The 14,729-nt window shown below is 33.4% G+C and overlaps 1 protein-coding gene across 5 annotated transcripts in view; it reads right to left on the bottom strand.

Annotated features, from left to right (window-relative positions):
- The window catches only part of LOC111631024 (gastrula zinc finger protein XlCGF26.1-like), a 52,002-nt gene that overhangs the window by 8,259 nt on the left and 29,014 nt on the right, over positions 1-14,729 (bottom strand). For 2 of the 5 annotated variants that reach the window (XM_023375214.1, XM_023375217.1), the window contains exons 4-5: positions 12,543-12,618; positions 9,648-11,481 (exon numbers count right to left, since the gene is read on the bottom strand). In XM_023375214.1, coding sequence (XP_023230982.1) covers positions 9,710-11,481; positions 12,543-12,618 — 1,848 coding nt within the window. In that variant the 3' untranslated portion in view covers positions 9,648-9,709. Of the gene's footprint in view, positions 1-9,029; positions 9,441-9,647; positions 11,482-12,542; positions 12,619-14,729 lie in introns of those variants that run through there. The other 3 variants (XM_023375215.1, XM_023375216.1, XM_023375218.1) reach the window with 3 other exon arrangements.

Raw genomic sequence — 14,729 nt, 5'->3', positions numbered from 1 at the left:
GTAAATAAAAAAAATGTTAATATAGCAGCTGCAATATATATCAAATTTTTTAAAATGCCATCTACAGTAGAACCCCTCTAATCCGTCACCTTTGGGACTGGGGGTATGGTCGGATCGCAGAAAAGGTCGGATTATCAGAAAAAAGTAAAATAAACAATCTTCCCCTTTGTCCAGTCTTTGTAGCACTGCTAATTTTTCATTTATGAAAGAGTAACGTGTTTACGTTTCACTCCTGACATGTTAAAAACACACACAAAACTGTACATGTACACACAATGTAAAACATATACTGTAACGAACATAGAAAAACTCCACGGACGGTGAGTCACCAACGAGTCGGGACAAGTTTCTCGACTCCGACCACGGTCGGATTAACCGGAGTGACGGACTAGCCGAGGGCGGACTAGAGGGGTTCTACTGTATTGATAAAAGTGCAAAACTACAACTTGGTTTGCTCACCTCATTTGCTCTGTTCTCTCTCTTTACTTTTGCATCCAGTGTAAATCATACTTAATTCTNGTCGAATGGTGACACTCGGTAAGTAATCCTACAATTTTTTGTTTATAGCGTAGTTTATATGGATTATTCCCAAAAAATATATACGTATTTTGGAAATGTTGAGTCGGATTAGTCTAGAATTGATTAATTTTATGGAAGAAAATCTTTCAAACAGCCGTAGTCCGTAAACTTGACACGTGTCGGGTTGTGATTGGAAGGATTCGTAAGAAATCGGATTCCTAAAGAATGGAACGTATCTATATCTTATAGGGGGGTCGACTGTATACAATTTCTTTTGATACACTTGTATGCATTAACTTATGCCATGTTTTATTTTTAAAGGTGACTAATGGCAGATACAAAATCCAACCAGAGAGGGCCCAGACAGCTGCCATATATGAGGTATGGGAAATGGTCATACAAGTCCAGAGACGGTGGAAAGTAGTGAGGTTGAGGCTGAAGTTTTAAATGTGAAAACGTGTACGTTGGACATTCAGCGCCACTTTCCTGTAAACCTAGAAGTTTGACAATGGTGTTTGAATAGTCAATGGAATCATGCTCGACAATGCAAACAGCATTGTCAAACTTCTAGGCTTACAGGAAAGCAGTGCTGAACATCCAATGTTATAAGAAATGAGCAGCCAGTCACAGCGCTAGCAACATACATTCTAGCAGACCCTCCAGAAGTTATAGCGGAATGGGATAAGGCAAAGTTGATACAAAAAATTCACGACAAAAAAACACCTCAAGTATGCTGAGGCTTGGCACATTTACAAAACCTGCCAAGAAGGAAAAGCAATCAACTTTAGAGAAGCAAGTAAGATATCGGCAGCATGGAGATCAAGCATAATGTAAAGTTTCAACAGGAAAGAACTGTAGCAAAGTAATAGTAAATAGTGAGACAACATTTAGAAAAGCATGCATATTAAGTGTGCAATCTGGATACACATGCATTAATGTTTTGCTTTTATGGTTGTGTTCTAGCATTTTATTTTATTTTCATCTATGTATTTATTTGATCTTATCATTTTTTATTTGTTGTATTTTATTTTATGCCCACGTATAATGGTAACCCAATGGCACGAGATTGCGCATTATAAGTTTTTTAAATACGTTCCAAACTCATTTATCATTAATACAAATCCATCATCATTCGATTTTCGTTTGTTCTTGATAAAGGTCATTAAGGATGACCAAGAACGTTTGAAATCTATATATATATATATATAAATGGATGTGCGTGTCCCTATATTTCACTTTTCAGCCAAAACTACACATCACACATGAATGGTGTTTGTATGTGGTAGTAGCCCCAAGTCTCCATTCGTGCACTATGGTGGTTGCGTCTCGATAGCTATAAGGGTGCGGGAGATATGGGGTTTAAAGTGGTTGACTTTGAATATTTTCTATTTCGATTTTAAAAATGTTTGAACCATTTTAAATTCGAATTTGAATTGGTTCGATTATAGAACGATTGTAAACGTTCCAGAAAATTGATCAAATTGAAAATAATTTGTTTGACTGGACGTAAAAATTCTCTAATTAGTCTGGAAACGGGGTACCTAATTCTTGCATTCTGTGCTGTAAGGGTGTGGGAGATATGGAGTTGAAAGCGGTTGACTTCAAAGATGTGTAACAATGGAAGTGTCAACAATAGAAGTGTTAACAGTGGAAGTGTTAACAACGGAAGTGTTGAGTAACAAAGGAAGTGTTAATATAAAGCGGCATAAAAGATTTACAGGCGGTTTTTTGCATTTTTGCGGGAAATCAAACATATTTTTAGACTCGTAAAAATTCTCTAATTAGTCTGGAAACGAGGGACCTATTGCATTCTGTGAAGACGGGTAAGATTGGCTATAATGTAATTATCTTAATCTTCACTATCGTTACTTTTTGCCCAGCGAAGCGGGTCCTTGCAGTTAGATTCTAGATTACTTAGAAAAACAGTCTTTTACATATAAAAAAAACTATATTACATACAAATAAAAACCCAGCAAAGCGGGTCCTTGCAGCTAGTTGATAATAAATTTGGCTGCAGTCTAAAAGGTTTTTGAGTAGTGTATCCTTGTTACGAAACGTAATCTACAAAGAGGTTGAACTTAAGTTGTATGGTATTATTTTCATAAATATTACTTATATTTTGAAGTAAAATATTTGGTATGTTTCTGTTTTGTAGGATGTCAAAAAGTTTGGGTCTTTTTTATCATATCAAAAGCTTTGGTATAATCAATGAAAGCTAAATGTGTATTCAGATTAAATTCTCTTCATTTCTCTAGTAATAATTTAATGGAGAAAGCTGAGTCTATACAAGATCTGCCTTTTCGAAATCCATTTTGATATTCCAAAAGAATAAATATTATAAAGTCTCTGTAAATCCGCACGAAAAATATATAAACAGCAGTCATCAGAAATTTAATTAAAATTCCAAAAGAAATTTTTTACCTTCTTGTTTTAATCGTTCATTTAGAATTCTAGCAGAGATTTCATAACAGGTATTTAGCAGTCTAATGCCTCTGTAGTTATCTAATTTTTGTTTATCTCCTTTTTTGTGAATAGGTAGTACAATATTCTTCTTCCATTCAAACGGTATAAAGGCTTGTTCATATATATATCATTGAAGAATGTTAATAATCTCTTGTGGAATTTATCACCAGCATATTTGTATAACTTTCCATTTATGCCATCATCTCCTGTCGCTTTTCCATTTTTTGTTTTGGTTAAACTTTCAAACAGTTCTTACTTTGATAATTCAGTCCTATTTTGATTGTTGTTTTCAAAAATCTTGTTAGTATATGCGTATGTAGGATCTGTCCAAAGAGTTTGATAATAATTAAGAAACTGGTCATTTGTCACACCACAATTAATCTTAATGGACTTTTTAATTTCTTAATGCATAAATTTTAATATTTTGAAGGCACTTGGTCTTATTTTGTATAGATCTGATTCTAGTTGTGAAATAAATTTTGTCCATGATTATTAAAGCTACACACCAAATGCTGAAAATCTATCGGGCTAGTATAAGGCTAATTATTAAATGAAATTACGTAATCAATTTGTTTTCAGAGGTAAGCGTTAGGCGCCATTTCTTATTAACATTAATAATTATAAATAAATTAATTAATTTAAATAATTTAGAACCGCTGGGAGAAAAAATCGGCTCGGAGCGGGACTCGAACCCACAACTCCTACTTACCATGCAGATACATTGCCAGTTACACTATCTGGACCTCCAGTCCGATCTCCTCTTCCAGCGTATATAACCTAACTATGTAACCATTTATTTATAATTACAATGCCGGCTGGGAACACATTCAGTGCCCACGTCGGTAATAACCGTCAATGGTTAGGTAGTTAGCTTATATATGCTGGAAGAGGAGATCGGACTGGAGGTCCATATAGTGTAACTGGCAATGTATCTGCACGGTAAGTAGGAGTTGTGGGTTCGAGTCCCGCTCCGAGCCAATTTTTTTCTCCCAGCGGTTCTAAATTATTTAAATTAATTAATTTATTTATAATTATTAATGTTAATAAGAGATGGCGCCTAACGCTTACCTCTAAAAACAAATTGATTACGTAATTTCATTTAATAATTAGCCTTATACTAGCCCGATATATTTTCGGCATTCGGTTGGTGTGTAGCTTTATTATATATCGGGTTTAGCAATGTTTGTCCATGATTATTGTTGTCTTTTCCTTATTTCTCTTCTTGCAATTGCTCTGCAGCATTTGTATTCTATTGTATCTTCAGCTTTTTTACTACTTAAAACTTTTTTATATGCTGTGTTTTTCTGTAATATTAGTTGTTTGATTTCATTGTCCCATATTTTCAATTTCCTTCTTCCATAGGAATTGACTGTTACTAATAAAGGCAGCAGCTGATGAGTCCAGAGACTCATCAGCTGCTGCCTTTAATATTGTTTTGATATTTTCCCATTAATTTTCTATATCTCTGTCTTCTGGAATTCCCCCCCACTGTTGTTCAATTCTTCTAGTATATAACCATTTGATACTATCATTGTATAATAATTTATTTTAAATTTTCTTTCCGATTCATGTCTAACATTTGGTTTCTTTTTAACAAAATTAAGAATTCCACCAAGATGGGTAACATCTTGGTGGAATTCTTAATTTTGTTTGGGTTAGGAAGTGATCAGACCTACTTCAAATCCTATATATAATCTGAAATCTAGGAATAATTTTGACATTATTTCATTAGCAACAAANTTAAATATTAAAACAGTTTATTATATGCTGGATTTTTGTTTTCGTCTAACAATATAAAATTTTTAAAAGAAATCTCTATTAGTAACCTGATACTGTATTTTAAAATTTCACTAAAACTGTTACTTCAGAAAATGCAACATGCTCATACTGAATGATAGTATATGCAGAAAATAGCATTATTTGTATCAAAATATTAATTTATGAAAGCAATAATAATTATGAAATACAAACTAAATTTCAGTTGAAGTTTTATTATTGAGTAAATTCAAGCAGTCTTGTATGGCTGATGTTCCTGGTAAAAGATAATATCAATTAGAAGAGGAAAATAATTTTCTGTAGTCTTCTAAGCAAGTAATCATTTATTGTATGTAATACAGTAAGACCCTGCTTAACGCGGGAGATACGTACCTACATGACAAAGCGCTAAACGAAATAGCATTAAATGAGGTCATTTTAACACAGAGTATATAGGGATAGGTTAACACATGACCAAACATAAACAGATTTTACTTTAAGTTATTTTTATATTAATTTGCATAATAATATAATATAATATAAAATAATTAATATAAAAATAACTTAAAATTAATGTAAAATCGGTAAAAGTTTAATAACAATAACCAAAATCATTGATCAAATTGTAGCGAATGATCCAGATTTTGAAAGGAGTGTTACATAATAGCAAAATTTATGTTAAATAACACAAGCATATACACACAGAAATGTAAAGTTCATTTATTGTGATGAATGTTCTGACTTTTCTGAAATTTTTGATTTTTTGCAATGAAGTCGTCTAGTGTTATTTTTTGCTGTTTTTTTCTTTTATTAAACAAATGTCAGTAACAGAAGATCGCATCCAAAATGCCCCGTCTTGTTTTTACACTCCTATCAAAATATAGATCCTTTGCTACAATTTGATCAATGATTTCGGTTATTGTTAATAAACTTTTACTAAGGAAATCTGTAGAGAAATGCTTTGGGTTCTTCGTTTTCAGAATTACTATTTTCCAGTTCCACACTAAATTCCTTGTTTTGCCAGTTCTTGAAGGTTGTTGTTGGTAAAGCTATCACCAGAAACCTGCAGTGACTCCTCAATATCCTGCTTGTCTACATCTCCTAGTCATGCTATATTGATTAGGTTGACAACTTGGTCAACCTAACGATACAGAGACAGGTTCTTCTCGTTGAGAATTTTTCAATACCTTCAGCCATAACTTCTTCCACACTTCATTCATGCATTTATCAGTTAATTCTTGCCAAGCAAAGTCAATATTGCTGTGGCATCCATAATGTTATATTTTTACCAAAATTGCACCAAACAAATATAGATTTAAGGAAAGCATGGCGCTATGACGAATTGATACTTTTGCTGTTTGGTTCATGTTTGAGAATAATTGTTTTATATACGAAACAATGAAATGTGGTGATAATTTAAATCAGTGTAAATTTTGAGCTTTTTTAAGGCTTCGAGCAGAACGCATTATATCAAATCAGCATTAAACGGGGTCTTACTGTATTACAAATCTCATCTTTACAACAATTAATAAATAATAATAATAATAATAATTTAATTAATGTAAGTAAGATGTTTCTGAAAAATTATTGATTAGTGAATATTTCTTATGATAATATTATGTGGTTCTTTTGGATAAATATTTTTATTTTTTTAAATCTGAAAAAGCAATGTTTAATGTCCTAAAAACATTTGTTAAAAATAAGCTTGCAAAATGTAAGCAGAGCATGTTTTTCTTAATGTACTATACATTAAGAAACTTCAGTACATTATAAGAATAAAATGTCACCTTGGGAGAGAAATCTTCAAGGCAGAATTTCTTCAATTATTCACAATGAAAATTGATTATTATTCAGTTCTAATAAATCTGATTCCTCTGTATATAATCATTAATAAGCCATTACTTACATTAACTCTTAAATCATCACTCTCCTGGAGCTGTCATCAGGAAAATGGAACAATCTTATACCTCACCTCTAGTTGTCAAATTTTTACAATTTGGTCCTGAACACCAAACCATTTTTAAAATAAATATGTATATGTTTATGTATATATATATATATATATATAGATTGATATAGAATTGCAATTTCATATTTTATCAAGCTTTGTGCTGGAGCTTTTCAGTTTTCAGACAAAACATGTATATTGTGTGTACACACACACAACCCTTTGTCAGAAAAGTTCCAGCAGAACAAAGCTTGTAAAAAATAGAAAATTGCAATTACCAAGTAATGATTCTAGCTCCTGTCAAAGTAGTAAAGTAGTCCCCTCAGCTATCTACACACAATTGCCAATGTTTCTGGAGGTCTTGGAAGCAAGCAGAGAAAGTTAAGTGTGATGGTGTGATGCTTGTTAATTCATTTGTCACAGTCTGTTGGATATCTGCAATATCTTGATGAAACGTTCCTTTCAGTTGCTTTTTCACTCGCAGCAACAAGAAAAAAATTACACTCTTCTGACAAAGGGTTACAACTGAAAGGGACATTTTGTCAAGCAACTGAAAGGAACGTTTTGTCAAGATATTGCAGATATCCAACAGACTGTGACAAATGAGCTAACAAGCATCACACTTGAAGCTTTCTCTGCTTGTTTTCAAGCTACTTTGACCAGAAGCTAGGATCATTACTTGGTAATTGCAATTTTCTATTTTTTACAAGCTTTATCCTGGAACAAGAAATCCAACTAATCGAGATCAAAAGAAACAATCAATCAGATTTGCTCTAAAAACACCACACATCTCAAAAGACTGAATATGGCAGTCTGCTACAATGCATAATTTAATTAAAATGCCTCAATGTCCTTGACTTACTATAATATATAAATTTTCGTCTACAAGTACGTATTTTCTAATATCAGGACTTATTATACTGGCTTTACAGATAATGCTACAGAGTTTCAGTATAAGTCCTGATATCAGAAAATATGTACTTGTAGACGAAAATTTATATATTGCTGCAATGCATCATGGTATCATGTCCACACCTTGTTCTATATAGTATACTTGTAGTTCCCGTCTATTGACATAATTTGAAATTGGTATTGCAATTTTGTGACTTTTATCAAACTTTCTTCACAATGAAAGGTTTTTCTGCCATTTCTTTTGGTTGAAGTTATTACAAACATAAACATCCCTACAAACGTGATACATTACAATAAATCAACAACAACCGCCATATGATGTCAGGTAAAATAATGGCTATAATAAATTTATTACTAATTTATAATTATTATAGTCATTATTTAGCTTAATATCATACAGCAGTTGTTATTGATTTGTTGAAGTTATTACTATTATTAATGTGGAAAGCGGAATGCCATCTGCCGACAAGACGACAAGAGCAAGATAAGGTGTGACTTCGAGAGAGAAGCAAGATGATGGTTAAAAGGAAAAGGTGCAAAACAAAAGAAGACGAGTCCAGACAGGACTTTTTCGCCTTTTTTTTAAGACGAAGAGTTTCGGAAATGATTCAAGTTTAAACTAAAAACAGTATATTACACTGAATATAGACGGCAATTCTCATGTTTTGCACTCAGTTTTAGAAACAATTTTTTGAACTTACAAATAATAAATTGTTTTACTTAAAATACTTTTTGCCCATTATTGTGGAAACTCCAACTATATTACACATGATCTGCTATAAATGAGCCAAAGTTTTCATCAGCTGTACTTAATTCATTACTTATTTAAACGTAAATACTTTTTAGACTCTAATCAGTACTTTTTCAAAAAACTGAATTGGACCCTTTGTAAAATTAATTAAAGCGTGATTTACACTGGATGCGTAAGATGCAAAATATAACAAATCGAAGAGAGCTACTGATGAAATGTAAGCATACATAGCCTTGCAAAGCGAGTTAAAAATTTTTGTCAGCAAATGGGAGTATGCAGTAAGGATGCATTGGCAAGCACAAGCGAATGAAAGCAACATTTTCATCTCAATTAGAGTTCTTGACTAACAGCAGGAAAAAAAATGATACCCAATAATTAAAAAGACCCATATTGAAAATAATACTGGTATATAATTGAATTTTGATAAGACTACACAACACAGTAAATAAAAAAAATGTTAATATAGCAGCTGCAATATATATCAAATTTTTTAAAATGCCATCTACAGTAGAACCCCTCTAATCCGTCACCTTTGGGACTGGGGGTATGGTCGGATCGCAGAAAAGGTCGGATTATCAGAAAAAAGTAAAATAAACAATCTTCCCCTTTGTCCAGTCTTTGTAGCACTGCTAATTTTTCATTTATGAAAGAGTAACGTGTTTACGTTTCACTCCTGACATGTTAAAAACACACACAAAACTGTACATGTACACACAATGTAAAACATATACTGTAACGAACATAGAAAAACTCCACGGACGGTGAGTCACTGACGAGTCGGGACAAGTTTCTCGACTCCGACCACGGTCGGATTAACCGGAGTGACGGACTAGCCGAGGGCGGACTAGAGGGGTTCTACTGTATTGATAAAAGTGCAAAACTACAACTTGGTTTGCTCACCTCATTTGCTCTGTTCTCTCTCTTTACTTTTGCATCCAGTGTAAATCATACTTAATTCTTTTATAAAGCTGATGTCTTGCAATCAGAGGCAAAAGAATCTGTGAACAGAATCAACGAACCATTTTTCATGTAATACAGTCAAACCTCTGTTTTCAAACATAATTCATTCCTGAAAGTTGTTCTAAAACAGATCTGTCACAAAAAAATCAAATTTTCCCATAAGAGACAATATATAATGGATTAATCTGTTTATGACCCCTAAAATAAAGCATTTTTTTTTATCTTTTTAGCTGTATTTCATAGGTAAAAATGCCTACAAATGCAATGTATTATTATGTTATAACATACCAATTGAATAAGGAATAAAGTTATAAGAAAGACAATTTTATTAATCCTTACCTGTGCTGAGAAGTCTTGATTGTGCAAATGGAGGTTGGAGAAGAGATGGAAGGGTAGGAATGTTATTTCTTGGAAGGTGAGTCACCCTCCAGAACAGCATCAAGTAACTGTACTTCAGGAGTTTTTTCTCTTACCTCCTGGATTTCCTGCTTCTTCATAGCAGATTTTGCCTGAGACTCACTAGGCTTCTTTTTCACTAAAACCCTATCTAATGAAATTTGATTTTGTCTACGTTTCACAATGTTATGGAAGTGAGACATAGCATTGTCATTGAAAAGATTAATGACACGACTTGCTACTGCATTATCAGGATGATACCTTTCAACAAAACTTTGCACTTCACTCCATTTTGCACACATTTTGTTAATAAGAGCAATAGGAACATCCTCCCTTCCCTCTTCTTCCTCCGAAGGTATCTCCTTGAGCACTTCCTTCTGCTGCTCCTTCTGAAGGAGTTCGAGTTCATCGGTAGATAACTCAGGACTGTGTTCCTTCACCAGCTCTTCGATGTCGGCATTGTTCACTTCCAGACCCATGCTTTTACCTAGATACACTATGTCATCAACAACTCCATCAGTATCTGTCTCAAATCCCTCAAAGTCACTCACTGCAACACAATCAGGCCAGAGATTCCTCCAGGCCAAGTTCAAGGTCCTGCAAGTAACTTGCTGCCAGGCCTTGTCAATAAGACCTAAGCAGAGCAAAATATTGAAATGGTTCTTCCAAAAGTCACAGAGAGTTAACTCTGTGTCAGAGGTAACCTCAAAGCATCTTTGAAAAAGTGCTTTAGTGTAATACTTTTTAAAGTTAGAAATGATCTGTTGGTCCATCGGCTGAATAATTGAAGTAATATTAGGAGGCAAAAACTTCATGACGATGAAGTCACACTCTCCAAGTAATTCAGCCTCCATGCCTGGGGGGTGAGCAGGAGCATTGTCCAACAAAAGCAGGCACTTCAGTGGCAAATTATTTTCATTAAGGTATTTTCTCACACTAGGAGCAAAAACTTCATGGACCCATTCCAGGAAAAACTGTCTGGTCACCCAGGCCTTACTGTTAGCCCTCCACATGACAGACAACTTGTTTTTCACAACATTGTTTCTCTTAAACACATCAGGGTTCTCCAAATGATAAACGAGCAATGGTTTCACTTTAAAATCACCACTAGCATTTCCACAAAGCAAAAGAGTTAACCTGTCCTTCACTTCCTGCATTAAGTATGTACTGTTTGGCATTTTCTTCCAAAACAGTCCAGTTTCACCACAATTAAACACTTGCTGGGGGATAAAACCCTCTGCAGCCACATAAGCACAGAATTCTTTCACAAAGTCTTCAGCATCTTTTTTGTTTGCACTCAAAGCCTCTCCATGGTGAACTATACTGTGTATGCCACTTCGCTTCTTAAACTTTTCAAACCAGCCTCGACTAGCCTTAAACCTATCAATCTCAAAACTTGAACCTGGGGTTTTCTTGAGCAAATCCTGGTACAAAAGCCTTGCTTTCTCACAAATGATGGCCTTCGAAAGACTGTTGCCGGCCAACTGCTTTTCATTGATCCAAATCAGAAGCAACTTTTCCACTTCTTCTAAGGTCTGTGATCTTTGCTTGGTGATTACAGTCACTCCTTTGGCAACATTAGCATCTTTTATTACTTCCTTGTTCTTGAGAATGGTAGAGATCGATGACTTTGCTAAGCCGAACTGCAAAGCCAGATCCGAGACGCGAACTCCACTTTCGTGCTTCCGTATGATTTCTTTCTTCATCTCTATTGTTGTTTTCACTTTTTTCCTTTTCACCTCCACACTTTCATTAGCTTTCTTAGGTTCCACAGTGACTTATGGAATTAAAAAAATAAAAGATATAATGCAAAATACAAAAAAATTTGTGGAATTTGTGGAAGAAATAAATTCCCATTGTTCACTTTTCCTGAAAAAAGTTAGTAGTAATATTTTTATATGTTAATTAAAGATTTTTTTTTTCTGACTTGCAGATACCAGATTTATCTACAAAACATTCATTAAAAGTTCTTGCATTTAATTAATACTTTTAAATATAATGACGAACACTAATTATATATTTAAAGAGAAATAATACATTTTTGTTATTTAATTTGACTTAAACACCTTTTAAATAAATTTCTTGGATGCCATTTACATTATGTGAATGTCAATTAATGTGGTTATTATTAATTAATTTGATTTAGATTCAACTGCAACATGTACCAAAACACAGTAACAGTATGTTTCCATTGAAATCTAATTTAAATAGCATCATCATCAATGATTCATGATGTGACGTTTAATGACACAAAATGATCTCAGCACCAACTTCTAAATCAATAATTCTGTCATTGATTGATTGAGCCATTGACTTTCTTTAACGTAGGAAGTACAGAGAGTTGACCATCTGTCTCTCTCTAATCTGTGGCCAGCTCTTCCCAAGTAGCTTGTTTGGCAACCAGAGCAATTATCAGTTCAAAATTCTGTTCAGAAAGTGAGCTGTTTGAAACCAGAGGTTTGACTGTATAAGAAATACAATGTGCACACATGCAAGCCTGCAGTGATCCAAAACTAGTTAACTGAAGCAAAAGCTTTTGCATGTTTGGACACCAACTCAATTTTATACCAGAGAACATGTAACTATATATTAGAATGCATCATTAGTAATAAGTTTTGTAAGCTTTGTTAGGAAGTAAACTGCATCTAAAATTACTTTTAAACAGTTAACTGACTTTTGGACAACCCTGTTTTCTAGCCAACGCAAAAGGTTCTGAATATATAAATTCAAATATACAATTTCTGAATGAAATAATTGATCGAAAGCAGTACATTCAAGAAGAGTGATTCTTATTAGCAATGTATAGTCTACGTACATCATATCTAAAATGGTACATACCTTTAACATCTTTGGTGCTTTCTTCGATATAAGCCGGTTTAGAGAAATTCGAGTAAGGAACAATCCCATGATTTTCCTAAGAACATAGATTATTGTTATTTAAAAAGTAGAAATTATTATTTATCTTATAAAAATAGTATGCATTCTCAGTTGAAGGAAAAACTTCTATACTGTCCTGAAATTATTTTAATATGATTAAAATTTTCTTAGGATTCCTATATAACTAAAATTATTATTATTAATATAATAAATTATGAATACAGTAGAGGGTCATTTATCCGAAAGCCGGTCAACTGAAACGTCAGTTAACCAAAAGCATTCCGGTCGGCAAATTTAAATTTCCGCTAATGCTGTGGCACTACAACCTTTGGCTATGTCTTGGGCTACTCCAATATTTTTTTTTGTTGGTGTGTATGTTTTAGCTGGCAGCACTGGCACTTTTGTGTGGTGTTTTTCTGAGGACTGTGTGTCGTGCTGAATCGAACATTTTTAATACTAGATTAATTTCTAAAGTATAATTTCTTTTGTTTTTATATTTTTCAATATATTTATTTTGTTTGTACAAAATAAATAAATACAGTTGACTCCCCCCTATAATGCAGTAGATACGTTCCACTTCATAAGAATTTCGCGTTGTATGAATCCTTAAATACATGAGCCAATCACAACCCGGCACATGTGCAGTTTACGGACTACAACTGTTTAAAAGGTTTTCTTCCATAAAATTAATCGATTCTAGACTAATTGGACTCAACATTTCCAAAACACATATAATTTTTTGGGAATAATCCGTATAAACTATGCTATGAACAAAAAATTGTAGAATTACTTACCGAGTGTGCACCATTCAACGATGCCATTGCTTAAGCTTGTTTTCATCACGGAGCAGTGCACCAAACGGCGAGCGCGTTTTCTGATAAGTTATTTTTCTGCGAAAAATTCGTTGAACTTTGGAGACATCATTAATAGAAATAATTTTTATGGCCATTGAATAAGAAATGTTTTTTTCACAAGAAATGTATAAAATTACAGTACTGTATTAGACTTACAGTACCTAATTTATATACTGTTCAGACGATAGTAAACTCAACTTATCCGCCTAAACTCTCCGTAGCATGTAAGTAGTTCGGCTGCTCGTCCACTGTTGGTCCAGATTCAACTAATCCTGTTGCGACACGAGTCGGAAATGACATTTTACTGCATTTTACGAGTCTCTTTTAGCATCTTTATACAAATACGGTCGCAATTTTTTTGCTGCAATATACGAATCCGCATTATATGAACCCGTGTTATAGGGGAGTCGAATGTAATTTTTAACGATACAATAGCGACGATTATTATTATAAAAATTTACGTGAGGCTTAACATTGACGAAAATTCAATGTGAAGCAACATGCTACGGAGAAAAATTTCAACATTGGATAGGTTAATATATTTTTCGTACATAGTCGGTTATCCGAAAAATAAGTTATCCGAACAACCCCAGTCCCCAATTCATTTGGATAAATGATACTCTACTGTATATATAAATTTTGTATACAATTACTTCAATTTTATTTTAAGACATGATTAACTTCCAGCTGACTTAATAAGCTTGTTGATTCTACCATGTTTCACAGAGATTTGAGCTACAATTCATTCTGTTATGCAAAGTGAATGGTAACTCACTGATTATTTTCAAATGCACATACAGCATAGATTAATGTTATACAGTCGACCCCCCCTATAATTACAGTCCCTATAATTACGATTCCTATAAAACTATGAAAAAATTGTGACCGGTATCCGTAAAAAACAGTAAAAAACCCCCTATAATTACCTCAAACTTCATCAGGCAGCCAAACTACTTTCCCGCCGTCCGTAGCACCAACTACGGAGAGATTTCTATCGTCTGGACAATATTATATAAATTATATATAAATTAGGTACTGTACATATAATTATATATTAATTATATATAAATTAGGTACTGTATATATAATTATATATTAACTTATTGTAACTTTGTTATAATTAAATATATAATTTCCGCCGTCTAGCGTGGCGCCACGCTACGGAGATTTTTACGCTAACTATCGTCTGTCAGTATGTAAATTAGGTACCGTAAGTCTAATACAGTACTGTAATTTTATACATTTCTTGTGAAAGAAACATTTCTTATTCAACGGCGATTAAAATTATTTATAT

Source organism: Centruroides sculpturatus, unplaced genomic scaffold (genome assembly GCF_000671375.1).
Source record: "Centruroides sculpturatus isolate CEXI.00-Female unplaced genomic scaffold, Cexi_2.0 scaffold596, whole genome shotgun sequence".
Taxonomy (NCBI): Eukaryota; Metazoa; Arthropoda; class Arachnida; order Scorpiones; family Buthidae; genus Centruroides; species Centruroides sculpturatus.
Note: the sequence above shows the minus strand (reverse complement) of the source record. Positions and strands in the feature narration are given on the sequence as shown.